At 36.7% G+C, this 17,544-nt stretch overlaps 1 protein-coding gene across 1 annotated transcript in view; it reads right to left on the bottom strand.

Moving 5' to 3' along the window:
- TMEM135 (transmembrane protein 135) overlaps window positions 1-17,544 on the bottom strand; it is a 164,662-nt gene that overhangs the window by 136,454 nt on the left and 10,664 nt on the right. The window contains exon 3 of the mRNA XM_079301087.1: window positions 12,352-12,444. Within this exon, the coding sequence (XP_079157213.1) occupies window positions 12,352-12,444 (93 nt within the window). The remainder of the gene's footprint in view (window positions 1-12,351; window positions 12,445-17,544) is intronic.

Raw genomic sequence — 17,544 nt, 5'->3', positions numbered from 1 at the left:
CCATATTTTAACTAATTTGTTTTGATTCTTTATAAGTCTAAGAAACAAAGAGTGTAACAAATAAAACTACTTTTATAAGAATCTGGATTCTTCTCTGGATTCAAAGGCAAATATGGGGTAGAATGTTATAAAAAAAGGCAAAGAGCAAAAAACCTTTGCTATACTGACTTGTAACAGCAAAACAGTAATTTTTAGTAATAAATATTTTCATCTCTATGTAAATTGCAGATATAAATACATATAATTACATATATATTTTTTAGTAAATAGCAAAACTTGAGAACATTTATGCTCTTTGAATTTAAAAGAAAAAAAGGAAAAACAAAACAAAGATTCAAAAGGATTTAACTCTAGCTTTAATTTCTGAACATAAACTAAGAAGCTAACATAATAGATTGTAATGGCTCCCCAGACAGGACTCACAGTCTACAAAAACAGGAAGAATTCCTCCCATCAGCTTCAATCCCTTCCCCCCCTACTGTAAAACACCACTTCATAACCTGCAGAATTAAATCAAACACACAAATCACAGGTTTCCCTGAAATGAAAAGTTAAAATAAAGAGGTAAGAGGCAGGGTTTTCTCTGCTTTAAAGCAGCTTGACACCACAAGCCAACCCAGCATAGATGTGGAGTTGTGATTGCATCCCTGTAATAACACAAGCACTACAGATTATGTTTAGGGTATCGTTAATCTCTCACACCCACCAATTTCCTACTGACAGCTGGAGGTCAGCAGCAAAGTCCTGGTGCAAAAGTTCACTTAAAATCAGCAGGAACAGACAAGCTTTCAAAATAATGCTGAAAATTATGAAAACAGACCTAAGCAGTGAGTTTACAAAAAAGAAGATAGTAACTTTTTAGCTTAGTAAGGAGCTGCAAGCAAGTTTTTAGCACAAAAATAATGTTCAGAATGTCATCTCAAAAATATACCATTTAAGGACTCATGACCCACTGTTTTTTAAAAGAATTTCCTATTTCAATATTTTGAGTTGTTTGAAGTAGGAAATGGACACTTGCAAGCTGGAAAAATTGAAATTGCTAAAAATTGCAAATCAGTAATTCTTCTTGGAGCACTCTACATGTTAAGCAAAATGGTTTTATGCAAATACTCAGCATTTGTTGTTCTTAAAAGGAAATAAAATAAACTCAGCATGTTCTATGATTTGAACACATGCCAAAGAAAGGGTATGAGAAAACTGGAAAGGGAGAGAAGCCAAAAATAAAATATATCTACAGCAATACATTCCAGTTAAATTAGTACCAATAACTCTTACAGAGTTTCCAGATAGTGCAACATAAGATAACATCTATAGTTCAACTTTCCTGAACTCCTATATGCCCTATTTTATACAGATTTTCTTTCACCATACCCTCCCTTCTTCCTTCTCTCCCAGTTTTCCTATGGTTATCTACAGAGCAAAAACAAATGCTGACCTACAGAGGGCAAAAAACCTCTTAATTAAAGTGTGATTTAACCTCACAAGATTCTGTGAAGAGATAAAAAGATTCCAAAAACCTTATTAGTATTACAGAATGACTGACTGGGAGATAATGGAAGAAAAACAAATTAATCAAGCCTCAGGAAAAGAAATGAAGGATTTTTGGATTTTTTAAATTATTCACATTCTTGGTACAGAAGGTCTATCTAGTGTTAAGTAAGGCCCCAAATAACAATTTCTTTGGACTGTTCATAGTAATACTGAGTTGGTTTTAATCAGCTCAGACAATCTCAAAGAAAACAGTCAGTTCTTTCTGGGCATGGGCTGCTTGGCCACTCTGTCTGGAAGGTATGAGTATAGGGCACAAAAGCAAATACTTTTGAACAAAACTAAATTGGAGACTCTCAGCAGCAGCAGGTCACTGTTTAATGTATTCTGTTGGCAATCACTACTACTCCAAAGCAAAATAGGACACTATGGACAGAATGGTTAATAAAAATTTGGAAGAGCAGGACGGGGCATGGAAAAAAATCAGAGTTGCAAATATGTCCAGTATTCACTGGCCTTGGACATATACTGAGTGTATTTTGGGAGTGAGAAGGCAGGAAGGAGCAAAGATTTATCATATAAGGTCACTCCTTCAGTTGACAGCTTGGGGCTGTCTCAATACCAGCTGAAATTTATCCAGTATTTGACCTATTCTTCTCAACCTCTATCCTCTAGCCCTTCTCAAGATAAGAGCCCTTCAACCACACCCTACCTGCATATCCCAAACCCAGCTCACAGCAGCTCAGCAAGAAGCACCTCCAGAGGCTACCAAAGAATGGCTGGCCTTCCCTTTCCAATTCATATTCTGTGCCCAGTTTGAGACAGTCCATTCCACAACACAAGTTTTTTGATAAACTACTCATATCATCACTTACTTCATCAATTTCAAAAGACTTAAGCAGCCTGATAGTGTTTTTCTAGTCTGTCACACTAATAGCTATTGTAGTATTTCCAAGTTTAGGACTAATTTTCTCTTTAGATTCATAATGTTTTGAATGTATATAATCCAATCACATACATTTGTGATTGTATTACACTGTTTACAAAACATCTGGAGCAATTTGTAAAAAAAAAAAAAAAAAAAAAAAAGCTAATTTGACAAATCAGTCTAGTTCAAACAAGGAACTGTTGCAGCTTTTCATATGGTGTGACTAACTTCTAAATGCCCTTGTATCCAGCAACAGCAGACTAGTACTTCCAAGGGAAGTAGTGTATGGAGACGGACTTGTCAACATACAGTGACATTTGCTTTTTTTCCTCCCCTTTAGACTCTCTAATGACAGCCTATTAAGTCATTTTAAAAACAGGCTTTAAATCCAGTTAGGAACTATTAATTTAATCACCCAGAAGACAGATGAATGCTATTAAGAGTGTGCCTACATCCGTAATGGGGGTCCCACAAGGGGTACCAAGGAACAGCAGTGTCAGAAATCAATGTGAACATTCTCTAGGAAGGCAGGCAAACCACACTAAAAGTTTGACTGAGTGTCATTTCAACACATCACTATTGACTGAGAAGCCAATTTCTGGCAGGACATCAGTACTGGATGATGAACTGTGCCAGATACTACAGGCAGACATTAATGAGAAATTTCACCTACCAAAGACAGAAATAAGCTATTGCCAAGTCCAGTTTGAACCTATTATTTTCTGGCATGAAGCTCAAACATCCCAATTGCCAACAGTTGATATTAGAACACTTTTGCTAGTTCCTCAGTCCGTTGCTCACAAGGAATGAGTAACAGACACTGAAGAGCTTAAGAGGAAAAACATCACTGAAGATAGAGCCCATATAAATTCCTCCACGTAGACCAAATTATGCTGTACTACCAGACAGCCCATGTTGTTTCAGTCTTTCACTAAGGCTGGAGCAGTCTGCATTCTGATAACAGGTACTGGCCCAAATTCATAAGACCTGTTCACTGCTTGTCTTTAATACCATGGACACTGTCCCTGATTCTTAGACAGACTGTCTTTAGGAGTCTTAGACAGACTGTCTTTTTTTATCAAAAAAGATTCAATCTAGAGTGGAGGTCATCAGAATACAAGAAACACTGTAACACACAGCGTTTTATTTCCTCACCAAAGGAGATAAAAACATGCCATTTTCTGTCCCCAGATGTGGACGGGAAAGGGCAGGAAGACGAAGCAAGATGTTTGACCTGAGAATACTGCTATAATCTTTGCCACAGAAAAGCTTTAGGTGATTAAATATAGCAAATCATTACCATTCTAAGTCTCTACCTTCACACTCTTCCTGCTGCAGGAGCTAACAACGATCTTGGATCCTTTGGAACAATGAGGCTCCAGAAAAGTCACTTCTTTTACAGAGGGTTTATAGGTGTGCCTTGCATGGAAACAAATACTTAAGCTGCTCTCATCTACAATATCTAAAAGCAATATTCTACAAGCTGACCTGAGGAACACAGCACTGAAAAGTTCTCTTCAAGATTTCCAGCCATTGCATTAGAGGCATGCTAGGCAGAGATGTTATCTTGCCAGGTAAATGTCAGCACTCAAGCCAGCTCACCTAAGCAGCATCTGAAGTTTATTCTATACTAGCAGAGTATTTATTATTCCCCCTCTGGGAGCTACATGTTACACACAAGCATTCAGACACAGAAGATGTATTAAGTGTTTGCTTAAGCCAAGGAAGTCCAAATGAGTGTGTCCTGGATGCTAGTGCTGAGCAGACAGGACAGAGTAATTAATCCACTGTTTGTGCCATTTGAATCCAAGTCAGACTCACAGAATAGCCCAATGTTCAGCAGTAGTCAGAATTTTAACATTTTATCTGTCAGCATTCCAACAGGACTGTAAGTTTTACAAATTTTGGTGGGTTTTTTTATGGTTAATAATGAAAAACAGAATACAAAATTATATTACTATGCAGATGACTACATCATTTTTACTTAAGTTTTCAATCTACAAACTGAATATTTCAGAAACTAACTTGCCAAAAGTGGATCTTGAAATAATTTTTATAAACTAAACTTTAACTATAAAGAAATCTCAGCTACTCTTGGAGCCACACAGGAAGAGAGGAAGGTATCTGCTGTCACCTGGGATCTATCAGAGCTTGCTGCTTGACCTTAGCACTGCCCTTTGTTCACCCATGGCCCCATGTGCACTGATAGAGTAGACCAGAGTTTAATGGGTGCTGCCCAAGATGTCCTCACATTCATGAAGCAGCCACATGGCTGGTGCTAAGCCTAAGCTGGTAAATCCTTCTGAAACTCAGAAACCTGGAGACCACTGAGCAATTGCAACCAAACAGTCCTGCATGATCCATCTCCGCCCTGACTCTAACAACACAGAGAGAAAATAAACCCAGTCTCTACAAACTCATCCAGATGCTGCAACACATTCTGCAGAATCTCCAGAATCACAGGCATTTATTTCACATGGGATCTTCCAGCATTCTTCCCTGTCAGCCTGTGTTATCCTAGAAAATGGATCGTCTACTATAAAGCTGTAGCTGCTCTCCTGCTCTTCATCTTGTGCAAGAGTTCAGTTACCACACCAGAAAGCTGAACCAAATTTTTCCAGCATTCAAATGCTGCAGCCTGAATGTTAAACTTGGTTGTTGAATACTTATGCTGAAACAGTTGAGTTTTTCAGAATCCTGAATAGTTTATACCCTGGACTGACTGACTACACATGTATGGAACTGTAGTTACTGATTCCCAATAAACCTTGCTTTGTCCACAAGTACAGAATTTGCCTTGCCAAACTTTTGCCATCTCAGATGGACGAAATCTAGTTTAAGACAGTTATCTAGACAGTAACAAGACACAGAATGGTGAATTATATAACTGATGGGAAAGAAATGACTGGTATGAAATAGAAACACACATTTCAGATAGCCAGGAAAGTCCAAGTGATGAGTGCAACCACTTCTTTTATCCAGAAGTACAAGGGTTATACCTGTATCTTAAGTGCACACACAGAATCACAAGGAGCAAAAGGCAGGAATGAAGGATAGACTTACTACAGGAATAATTAAGAACACCATATGCGAGAGAAGATCTTTCTCACACAGTAAACCAAGTGGTTGCCACAGTTCATACAAATGAAGCAAATTTTACTCTGCAGCTACTTGCACAAATGGAACAGACAGTTTATACCCTGCCAGTAAGACAGCATCTTTCTATGACCCATAGAGGACATCCTTCTCCTTCACACAGGACAGCCTCACAATATGGTTACAATTTAAATGACAGCCTTTCCCTCATCCACATTAGGTGGATGACCTGGTCACAGAAGGACATCAAATAAGTTAAACAGGACTTTGTGAACTTATGTTAATTGTGCCTGGTAAGCATGTTCTTTTAAATGCCTTTCATTATCACCCAGAATAATCTTCAGAATGCTTCCAGGAACTGAGGTTATAGACCAACAGGTCGATAGCTTATTGGGTCTTCCCTCAGACCATTCCTGTACACAGAGTAACATTGACAAGGGTCCTGTTGCAACAGCTAGTGTGAATCCCATCAGGCCCCATGGACTTGTGAATATCCAGCTGACACAACTGTGTCCTTACAATTCCAGTGTCTGCAAATGAATTGTACTGACACATGTCAGTTTTGGTCCTCCAAATCCAAGAACCAAGCAGCCCAAGGTCCATCCATGTTATTAAAGATGGAAGCAAAAACAGTCTCTGCTCTTTCTACATCTATATTAGTCAGGTGACCACCTTCAACAAGTATCATGTGTTTTCTTTAGACTTTTCCTTGCTATTAAGGTACTTCAAAAAGCCCTTCCCTGTTGTGAGATACAGCACTGACCAGTTTCAACTCTAATTGAGTTTGTGGCCTTTTAAATCTTCTCCCTGCATATGCAAACCACAGCTGTGTACTCTTCCTGTGATGCTTTTTCCTTTTGAGTTTCCTTTTCTTCTTGAGCTCCATGAGGAGCTTACTGTTCAGCCAAACTGGTCTTCTGGTCCACTTGCTTGACTTACAACACACTGGAATTGCCTGCTCCTGTGCTTAGAAAAGACAGTTCTTAAAAACTGACTTTATTAATACTGAATTAACTGAACAGTTAAAAAAACTCCAGAAACTGTTTCTAGGGTTAACACATGATGTAATAACAGTAAGAAAACTCTCTGAATATATCAACAAAGTTATTATTGCCAACGATATAGCTTAGAGAGAGCATCAATTCTTCTAGTGTAAAATAGTAGCCTATTTCAGATTTTTCCATGAAAAACACTCCCAAGAGCTGCCTATCCTGAGCTACCTGCCATTCACAACATTGCCATCATTACACCATCTTCCAGATTGACTCCTGCACTCCCAACCTTGAACAATCATTTTCCCTTCTTCTGGTAACAGTTAAGCCAATCTGGTTTTGTGGAAGGCGTCCCTGTCCTTGGCAGGGGTGTTGGAACTAGATGAGCTTTTAGGATCTTTCCAATCCAAAACATTTTATGAGATGGTTCTCTAACTACAGCACAGTAGCAGCCCTCAAAGCATGCAGCAAAACATGTTCATATGCTTATGCACTGTTACTTCAAAAACATAAATCCTCAAACACTGGCTCTCAAACAAGGCAATTGCTGAAGTACAATGGAATATAATGTATTTTGGTTGAGAACAGAAAGCTTTCCCAGTAACTTCTATGGCCTGGCTCCATATTCCACAGCAATAATCACTCTAGAGGACTACAATTCCAAAAAAATTGTTTCCCTGCTAGCCCTTCTTACCAGAATACACCAGAAAATATTCATGTCAGGGATCCAAACTCCAGAGTTTTTCACTACAATGTAAAAGTATTTAAAAAATCACCCCTCAACATAGCTTGCTTTCTCTATTTCTTACCTGTAGCAAGTATGACTAAAGCTTGCAAAAACACTTGCTCTGTTAGAAGTGTTCAATTGTTTTGATTACTCACTCCACCAAAATGATGATTTATCTGTTTCCCCAAAATACATCACTAAAAAATTGAATAACTACAAAATATTTTTGAGAAGGGAGATTGTCACCTCATGTCTAAATATATTATACTACTGTAAAGAAATACATAACAACGAATTTGTATATGAATGTTACAAAATTACAAAATTCATATATTTCTTTACAGTGTATACTTTTTGCCATTAATGTGCTGCCATATTCCTCCTTTATAATATGTTTAGACTAATGGCATTCATGGCAAGCAAATAATCCTAACAGCCCTGAGTGTTTCATCAGAACAAATGTACAGTGTAAAAATTCCACATTGTTCTTACCCAAATCTTTCTGTCACTTTTCCAAGCAATGTATACTTTTGTTTCCAAGAACACCAAATACATGTGTGTATATATAGATGTCCTCTATAACCCACACTGTTGCACTGCTTTACTTTTTAAATGCACATGCTTTAAATATTTTTCTAAGAGTCCAGTACACTGATTTTTTTTTATGAAAAACACCCAAAGTTTTCAACTAAAAACATATTACGAATACTTGCCCAGAGCAAGATTTTACAACCAAATTATAAAAGCCTTAAATCTCAAGTTTTATAATACCATCAGTGACAGAGTTGTAACTGCAGCGCCGAGACAGGCGCCGCTGTAATGTTAACAGCCAGTATGTAAACATTAATGCAGCCTAAGGGGGGAGCAGGGGCAACCCCTCAAGAGTCCCTGCTCAAATGCCACAGAAATTTTAGGTGGCTGTAGGTAAACTTTCTCTGGCTTAATTAGTTACAAAAGGAAGGGGGAAAAAAACACCAAACAATGAAACAGACAGGCAGCAAGATAATTAATTTAATTAAAACTGGAATTGTGTCTCCTCTTAAAGCTTTATAGTCCTTGAAATTCATTAATACATGATTTCTTGAGCAAGAGTCCAATAAAATGAAGTCTGCCATTCAGCAACTAGCAAAGGACAACTTAAATGGTTTTGAAATACCAGCGCATTTAAAAAACACTTAAGAGAACACATTTTTTTTCCTAGAAAGTATTCACAGAGGTCTTAAATACAGGCTCTCCACCAAGCTATGGGACTTCCTTGTCTTAGAAGTCAGTAAGGTAAAACTGATCTAATCAGACTTCCAGTAACAGGCTGACTTCAGCCAAGTCTCAAATCACATTTCAACAGCTTGGTTCACAATAATTTAACAAGTATATTCAGCTACTTCCTTGCTTTCTAACAGTTTCAGAACTTCCAGAACAAGGCAGTGCAATGTCTTTTGGTCCAAGACACATTACTATATCCAAGCCTCCTTAATATACATTCAATTCTTGGTGAACATTTAATAGAAGTTGAAACAAATGACTGGAGACTGTAACTTGGAATTACAAGCAGAAGCCAAAAGAAGCAAAATATCATTTTATTCAAAATTATAAATAAAATTGCTTCTTATCACCAGTTGAAAACAGCACCTGTGGGAGCCAACAAGGATTGTATGGTTAAACAACTCCATGCAAAGGTTAATAAAAAGAATGCAATGATTTCCTAAGGAAGTTCAACGAAATTTATGGAACTGAGTCATCTCTATTTTTGAGAAGACATTAACACAGCTTTTAATGTTTAGCACTACAAAACTGAATTCTATGACAAAACAGTTGCACATTTTTCTTCAATAGGAGATGAAAAACAGGTGAAACTGCAAAGAATATTATATTCTTTTAAGCATAATCATGCACCTGCACCTATTAGAAGCTTGCTTATTTATTATTATACAGGCACAGCTATAAAGATAATATAAACATAAAGAATGATTAAAATATTGAAAATTAAAACAAATTAGAGCTATTAAAAATGTTTCCTCCTAACCATAACAGGCAATCCACAAAGTTTGAGAGGAAAAGGGAAAATTTTTAGTTGCTCCTACTGGAGTAAGGGACAAAAGGCAAAGAATATGTGTTTGCAATGTGCAGATTCATAATCTCCATGTTTATGTATCCACATCCAGTTCTTGTCTAAGAAATAACTTTTATTGAAACATTACTTAATCATAATAATGTGACTGGTTCTCTTGCAATAATGTCACAGAACATTTATGAATACATATACAAAAAAGTTAAGGAGTGTTTTTATTCCTTGGCCCTTTCCACAGTTCCTGATAAACTGGTTTTCATAGACAGGACAACCATATTTTATGGTCACCAAATAGAACACACATGGACATATTAATGTGCCATTTATATCTTTATAGACCTGTAGGAGCATAATGTAGTGCAGAGCATTTCCTGAGTCTGAAGTTTCTATGCAATGTCACCTCTCCTCCTCATTGCCAGTGTCCTGCAAATCTGCAATTACATATTACACAGATAAAAACTACAATCAAACTAACTCTGCAACACATTAGAAAACACATTCCTCCTCAGGATTATAATGCACCATTATAGTGGTGCACAGTGGTTTGTTTAGCAAGGTATTAATCTCTTTTTCTCATTCTTCCATATGCATTTCACACTGCAAGGCTGGCATACATGAACAGGAACACTTGGAAAAAAATCTGATTTATAAGCCTGCTGTTCCCAAGTTCAGGACTGACAGGGACACTGTGCAAGCAAATGCCAATGAGGTACTTAAAATAGGGTATCCACTTGGGAAGAGATTAAGTGATTAAGTTCAATGTTGCTGCCAGCTGCTAGTAACAATTTGAAGAACTAGAGATAAGTTTATAAACTCAAATCAGGAGTTTTTCTCACTTCCCTGATTTTTCACTACAATTTGTTCTAAGCTGCTCAGCAGATAACTGAAAATGACCCTGTGTCTCCATGTGAAACGTCAGTTTCCTAAGGGACTGTGAGTCTATTAAAATTTGATTTTGCCTGTAACAGAAGTTAACAGGCAAACAGATGTTAAATCACAAAGTCGTATTTCACTGTCAGCAGCAGCATTTTGCACACTATACATAATTGCCATCTGAGAACATACCAAACAACTTTGTTTAAAAAAACCCTTAAACTTTCAAATACATTTTGACATCCTTTAGTGACATTTTTTTCATTAAGAACAATGACCCCACATTTTCATACTGTAATACCAACAATTCCTTCTTTCCTTTAACTGATCCAACATAATGTGAATTTTTAGGCAACATACCTTAGGTCAAGTATAATGGATTCTGACAGAAAGGGGAATAACCCTACAGGAATTTAAGTATTCCAGCATCATTCATTGCATACATGCTGTATCCATCTACTTGTGTCATTTACACACATCTCTATTTCAACTTCCATTTCTTTCAAATTTTAGATGATAAATAGACTCTGTTAACACGTCAGAGCTCTCATAAATTGCCCCAAACAAGTCTAGAAAAACCCATACAATATAAATTTTAAATACAATTTTTTTTGTTACTCTCCACTGAGAATAGCTTTGCAACTTTCTCATTGTTTTGCTGTTATACAAAAACCTTGTACAGGTTTGGGCCTTATAAGCAGTTTCAACTCTCCACTCACAAATATTCTGAAAGAGACAAGGAGGTCACAGATCAACAAGCAGCCTGATTTCTTGCTCTAGAAAGAAGGAAGTTCTCTAGAAATACTAGAAGTCGAGCACAGAAAAGCCTCACATTGAAACAAGGACTTAGAAAAATTTAAGCCAGTGTTATCACTGATCCAGGTGAGAAAATTAATTTGTTGTCATACCAAATAACACTGATGCCAAAAGCAGTGCTAGAGTCTAAGTAACTAAAGTTCTACTAAAATGTATCCAATCTCTTAGAAAGTCATTACAGTAAGAAAATCAGTCATCTAGAGAGGACACAAAGATAATTACATTTTTTGGTAACTTGATTACAATTATTTTCTGTATAGTTACATCAAAGAAAGTGATTTAAAAGTAGTCCCGTATTTCCAGAAGCTCTTACACATCCTAAATCTTCAAAAACAATAGCTAACACATTCTTTTAAAAGGATAGAATTCTGACATACATAAAACTTGGCATGGGATTTGCTTACTCCACAGCTGAAGCTCAGGAATGGGGCCTGACAGTGAGTCAACAACACAATGATACATATTTGCCATTATTTTTAAATGACTGATTAAGGAAGTTTCAGATATTCACAGTAATCAAAAGTGCATTCACACCACCTCTAGTACCTCCTCAATGATCTTTTTAAAAAGAGCAATTCTTTTCTTTACCCTTCTCTTACCTTCTCTTCTTTAAATTACACTTACTAACTAGATGCCTAAAGCATGCCACTTCATGTAAATTGAGAAAGTATTGTAACTGACACTATTTATACAAGTTACCAACATAAGCTGAATTTCAAACAACAAAATCTTACAAGCCAGGATTTCACCTGCCATCTCCCTGGGCACACTACATATGGCAGCTTTGGGCTATTCCTGGATTACTTAGAGGCCTCTTCTCCCTCTTAATGCTTTCATAATGAACTTGCCTCTGATAGATGAACTTCAGCACCTCTCCTTAAGTGAAAGGCTTTGCCTTCTGTACATTTCATCCCATCTGAATTATTTCAACTCACCCATAGTTTTCTCCACAACATCCTATAATTCCTCCATCTTAACTGTCACATTGTTAAGTCACTGACATTCTCCTTCTCTGCGACTAACTGTAAACATTGCTCAAATTATTTATTAAAAAAAAAAACATTAACAAAATCATAGTTTCATTAGGAATCCCTAAGCAACCAGGCTTAATCAGGCAATCCTGAGCAACACAGCTGCACACTAAACAAGACAAATCACAAACATGAAACTGAATGTTTGTAAAGTGCTTTTTCACTGTAGCTTTCTAGATTTAAACTGAAGGCTGCAAAAGACACTATTTCAGATAAACTGTATTTCCAGCAGTCTGAAATAAGCCCAGTGAATTGTCAAATGTCAATCATCAAACAATCAAAAGAAGAAACATTATTATATTAAGCTGAAAATTCATGAACACAAATCCTACCTGCTTTTCCTTTCAATGAGAATAGCCATGTAAGAAGCAGGTAAAGCTGCACCAAAGCCAGGAGACCAAAAGTAGAATTTTCCAAGTATCTTCCTGAAAAAGTCATCAATACACATATTACATGCAAATGGAATATTCATGCACCATGTGATATTTTATCTATATTATAAAATTAATTATTTATTAATTTTGTCTTCTAACAATAATCTGTATTTACTAATAAACACATTGTATTTTTACAGTTGGATAATTCTCAGAGGAATCCCCAAAGAGCTTAATAAATATTAAACACCTGAAACACTTGATTAATGCATTCACTTCATTTAAATGGCTACATTTCTTTCAGAAAATCAGTGTCTTCCAAGACATTTTTGAAAAGTTGCAGATACTAATAACAGAAGAATCTTCTAAAAGACCTTATAGCCATTCATCTCTTTGCTACTTGTCCAAATGCAAGTAGGATTTTCAGGAAGATCTGCCTTGTGGAACATAGCAATGCAATCATGTGAAAAAGAAATCAAATCAAATAATTATCATACATGCCATACTCCAAACAGACAATCCACTGATGCTAAAAACAGGAAAATACACATTTACAGTAAGACAAGAAATCAGTCTGTACATTAAAAGTGGAAGGAACAGTGAATTCCCAATCCTATTAAGCTGGGAAAGCTAGATCTGGATTTCTTTTAGAGTCCACACAATTATAACCATCAAAATTCCTTCAAAGAAAATGAGTTACAGAAATGGCAATATCTAAGAAAATCTTTCCATAAATTGGTCACTATTAAAGGAAGAAAGCCAAACTGCATGTCAGACACAATGTCACCACGTTTGGTCTGTTCAGGAGACCTGCATGTTCAAACTGACTCAGGCTGAACACAGGGAAACGAGTCAGAGTTGTGACATTTGGTAGCGTGGTAATAAACATACTTCAATTTTACCAATGCTGCTCAGCTGACGAGCACTATCAGTGGGAAAACAAAGCATTACAATGGAGTCTACCTTTCTAAAAACACAGCAAAAAATATACAAACACAACTGCAAACACATACACAGTAGAAGAGGACATTTTCTTAGACAAAATTTCATGTTGAAAACACAGAAAAGAGAACAAAGATGATAAATCAGCACCATCTGATTAGCTCACTTTCATTCTTGCCGTCAAAGGCATGAGCAGCCTCATTTCATACTTCTGCAAAAATAACATTAGCAGAGAGCAATGCCAGCTTATGTTCCTAAGTGAAAAGAGAGCCAGTGTATCAGCAGCAAGTGATGTAATGGCAATTACACACACTGCTCATTCCCACGGCTGCAAAAGGATAATTTCTCAGGATGACAATGCCAAATGCTGCAGGAGCTAAAGTTCATTATTAGGATCCTCTCGGAAAGTAATTACTGGATGAAGTTTCAGAGAAGTCATTTTAAGCATCTTAATAAGTATGAACACATCTTACCAGACACACCTGTTAAGTAACAGAACAAATTCCTTTTCTGTGGGAAAGAAACAGTAATTTGTTCTTTTGGCATGGTTTAAAATCCTTTTACAAATGCTTGCATGTTTGATTTGACAAGATTTCGGAAACAACAGTAACACATTTTACATTAAAAAGTACAATGGAAATAAAAATGTACAGTCACTAACTGAAATATTTAAACTTCTACAGTAAATTAAAATTAGGTTTTGTTATTACTTGCATAGTTATTTTCACATGGTCTATGGATAAAAACCGGAGTAAGAATGAGGAGTTCTTTCATGTCATGCACCTAATTCTTCAATCTACAAGCTGTATATGGACAAACTTAATTAGTTGACAGACTAACAGAACCACGTCTTCATGAGGTTTTACGTGTAATTGTACCATAAACCTATAAGTCACACCTTTCATTTAACAGATGCAATGCCTGTCAACACAGGAACCCAGCACTTCCATCTGAAGCCCAGACAGATGTAGTCTTCTGGTTCCCACCAGCGGAAGAGATTACAATCCCCATCTGGACTGTCACACATCCGTAACAGAGATCATCAACCTCACTGCTCTGCCAACACAGCAGCCTCTACATAGACCCTAATTCACCACACAAAAATATAGGAGCTAAAACAAAAAGTCAGTCAAGTTAGCTTGGCAATCTATTCTAAAACAAGAACATCTACCCACTGCCTAAGCCATTGATGACATGGGATTTGGATATTTTTCAAATTTTACCCACCTGTGAAATGATGAGAGTATTAGACAATGCCTGAAATTATTTTAATTCCACATTTTTGCCTAAAGTTTTACATCCTTGAGAATATTTGCATCAGTTTCAATCTTTTTAGTTTTTCCTAGCTGAAATGGAGAAACTACAATAAATATGAGTTAACTTGTCCAGCTACAAACCCTCAATCCATTGCTTTGATCTAGAACTCCAGGTGGGTAAGAGCAATCAACTGCATGGAGCTTGCTGGACAATTCTGCTTCTGAGTTACTGCTGCTGCTATAATATACCTCTCAAGCTAAAACAGATATAAGACCTGCAGCATATATCCTAATGGTACAAATTTATCACATCCAACCTCTCATCAGAGATCAGACTGAAAGCATCTAGGTCTTCACAGTCTCAATCTCTTTCCATGGTTGCATATCAACTCCAGAAATACTCAGGCCAGTTATGCAGTAACAGAGACACTGGTATTTCTTTGAAGGTTTAAAATGTTTCTGGCCTAGATAATCACACATTATTCTTGCTCTCAGAGGCTACTGAAGGAAATACATTGTATCACACTGCAATAAATTCAAAGAATAATACAACTTCAATCAAAATATTTTAAAAATTAATATTAAAAAAGACATAAATTGGTTAAAAATAAAGGACTGAAGTCTCACATTTGCATCCTCCATCAACCACCCAAGAGCAGGTGAAAGAAGCAAGCTTATATGGCTCAAGGTGCAAGACAAGTATACTAAATACAAGATATCAAGTACATTTCAAGTGAATGACTTTTCAACATGATCTCAGGAGAAACTCTTAAAAAAAAGCATACAGAGCTCAGCTTGTAAAGGTGTCATGTAATCATTCAGCTTCTGGTACGGTCTCATTTTTTCTCCCAACACCACTCACTCAGGTCCTTGACCAGATTCAAGTGCTGAAGTGACTCATTCAAAGAATCTACCCATAATGATCCTCAAGCACCTTCCTGAGAAACAGCAGCTAGTTTAAAGCCCATCCCTGAGTAAGGACACAGCTGCATTTTCTCTTTGCACTTTTCTCTATCAAATTTAATAAGTGATTTTGATGAATAGATCTTTCTTAAATGGATGAGATTCCTGTACCCAATAATCTTATACAATCTCTCATACTAGTTTTCAGCCCCTTTTCCAGATTCCTTAGGTATATCCAAAACAAAAGACATATCAGGAACTTCACTGGCAACTTCTTTCTACTTTGTAAACCAATTATTTATGCCTTGGTTTTTTTCCTATATATAAACTACTTGCAAATCATTTACTAATTCCTGGAAGACAAAGGACCTTTCTTCTTGATGAGTCCTAGCAAGCACTCCTGTCAAAGGCACCAGGGAATTTATGGAAAATGCACCAAGTAGATCATCACCAGATATGTACTCGTTCTTCAAAGGATACAAGCTTGGAAAGTATTTCTTCTCTGACAATCATGTTATCCATTGTTTTCTGAAATGTCAGTTAAAGCTCTTACATTTCCTAATCACTTAATTGCTGAGGTTCTGAATTTTGGACAAAAAAGCCACAAAATTCTCACTGTAACTGGACACTCATGTACTTCAAGAGGCACCATTACCATGGCTGCCTTAAACATTTGTTTGCCTCCATTAGTGATTTCAGCTCACCAGTTTCAATCAACACTCTAGCCAATAACTTTTTAGTTTTGAGTCCTGCAATTGCAGGTGGTGGGCAGTGTGCAGGAACTCTGCCAGCAAGGATCCTGCTGCAGCTGTTGACTCCTCAGGCATCTCTTTGCAACAGAAAAAGCACGGACACCTTCCAAGATGCTGGCTGGTTACTGTGCAGCACAGCTGTATGAATGGCAGGGTAAGCACTTACATGTGTCCCTTGTCACCTTTAATCACTGGAATGGTCCTTTGCATGGTTCTGACCTAGGTCAACCCAAACAATGCTTCGAGGAGACTCTGGAGGTCAGAACAGCTTTAGGCAGCTATGCCCCACATAGGTGAAAGCAATGCCATGCCAGCTGGCTCCAGAGTAAGACATTAATCTCCTACCAACTCCCCTGACAGCACAGTCACAAATCTGCTGGATGGCTAACATCCTCTGCAAGAGGAACTGCTGAAGACCATACAACTTAAAACCATACCAGCTAAATTTAGAGAATAACATTTAACTACAGCACTGGAGTAAAGCACTGCAGATTTACAGGCAAATACATGGCAGAATAAGGAAAATCACTCTGCATTTTAGTGGAATAAAAATAAATCTATACTAATACAATTTAGATTGCTAGAAAACATCATATTCTTTAGTGCTTATTACTTATAGATTCACTTTGAACTTTGAGAACTATTTACTTGAAAAGCATTCCATGGCTCCTCAGTCAGCTCCTCTTCTCTGCCTTCTCCTTTAGCTTTGAAGGTAAATTTAGAGGCCTCTAAACAGATTTAGAAGTAGGGCATAAGAGGTTTATCTTTTAGAGAGACTGGCAAGCATGCTGACAGTTAACTTTCAAACATTCATAGTTACTGTAGGCTTTACATGTCTGTGTAACATCTCTTATAATAAATGCATAATCATATTAACAAAAAGCAACTTTTAATTTTTAACTAACCTGATATTAATTTCAAATATATGCTGGAAACACAATACAGAGGTGCCTTTTATGATCACTTTTGAGATTGAGTCTGTATCTTACAGAATCACAGAGGCTATACTGGGATTTTCTTCATTCATGACCATAAGGAAATGTACAAACTTGGATGGCTGAATAAAGTTCAGTATAATTAAAAGTTATCACAGTCTCTGCATCAAGAAAATAGAAACCAATACCAAATTAAATCAATTATTTCTAGGAAAGAAAGACTAAGCCTTTTTATTTCCCCTCTAGAAGCTATTTGAATTTCCTGCAACAATGTATTTTGAATACGTAAAACTGAGAAAAAGCAGCAAAGTGGATACCTTAACTTGTCTACTCATTTAAAAGATTACAGAAATGAGAATAAAG

The sequence above is a fragment of the Erithacus rubecula genome (genome assembly GCF_903797595.1).
Source record: "Erithacus rubecula genome assembly, chromosome: 1".
Taxonomy (NCBI): Eukaryota; Metazoa; Chordata; class Aves; order Passeriformes; family Muscicapidae; genus Erithacus; species Erithacus rubecula.
The sequence above is the reverse complement of the archived record's forward strand: the minus strand, read 5'-3'. Positions and strand labels throughout refer to the sequence as shown.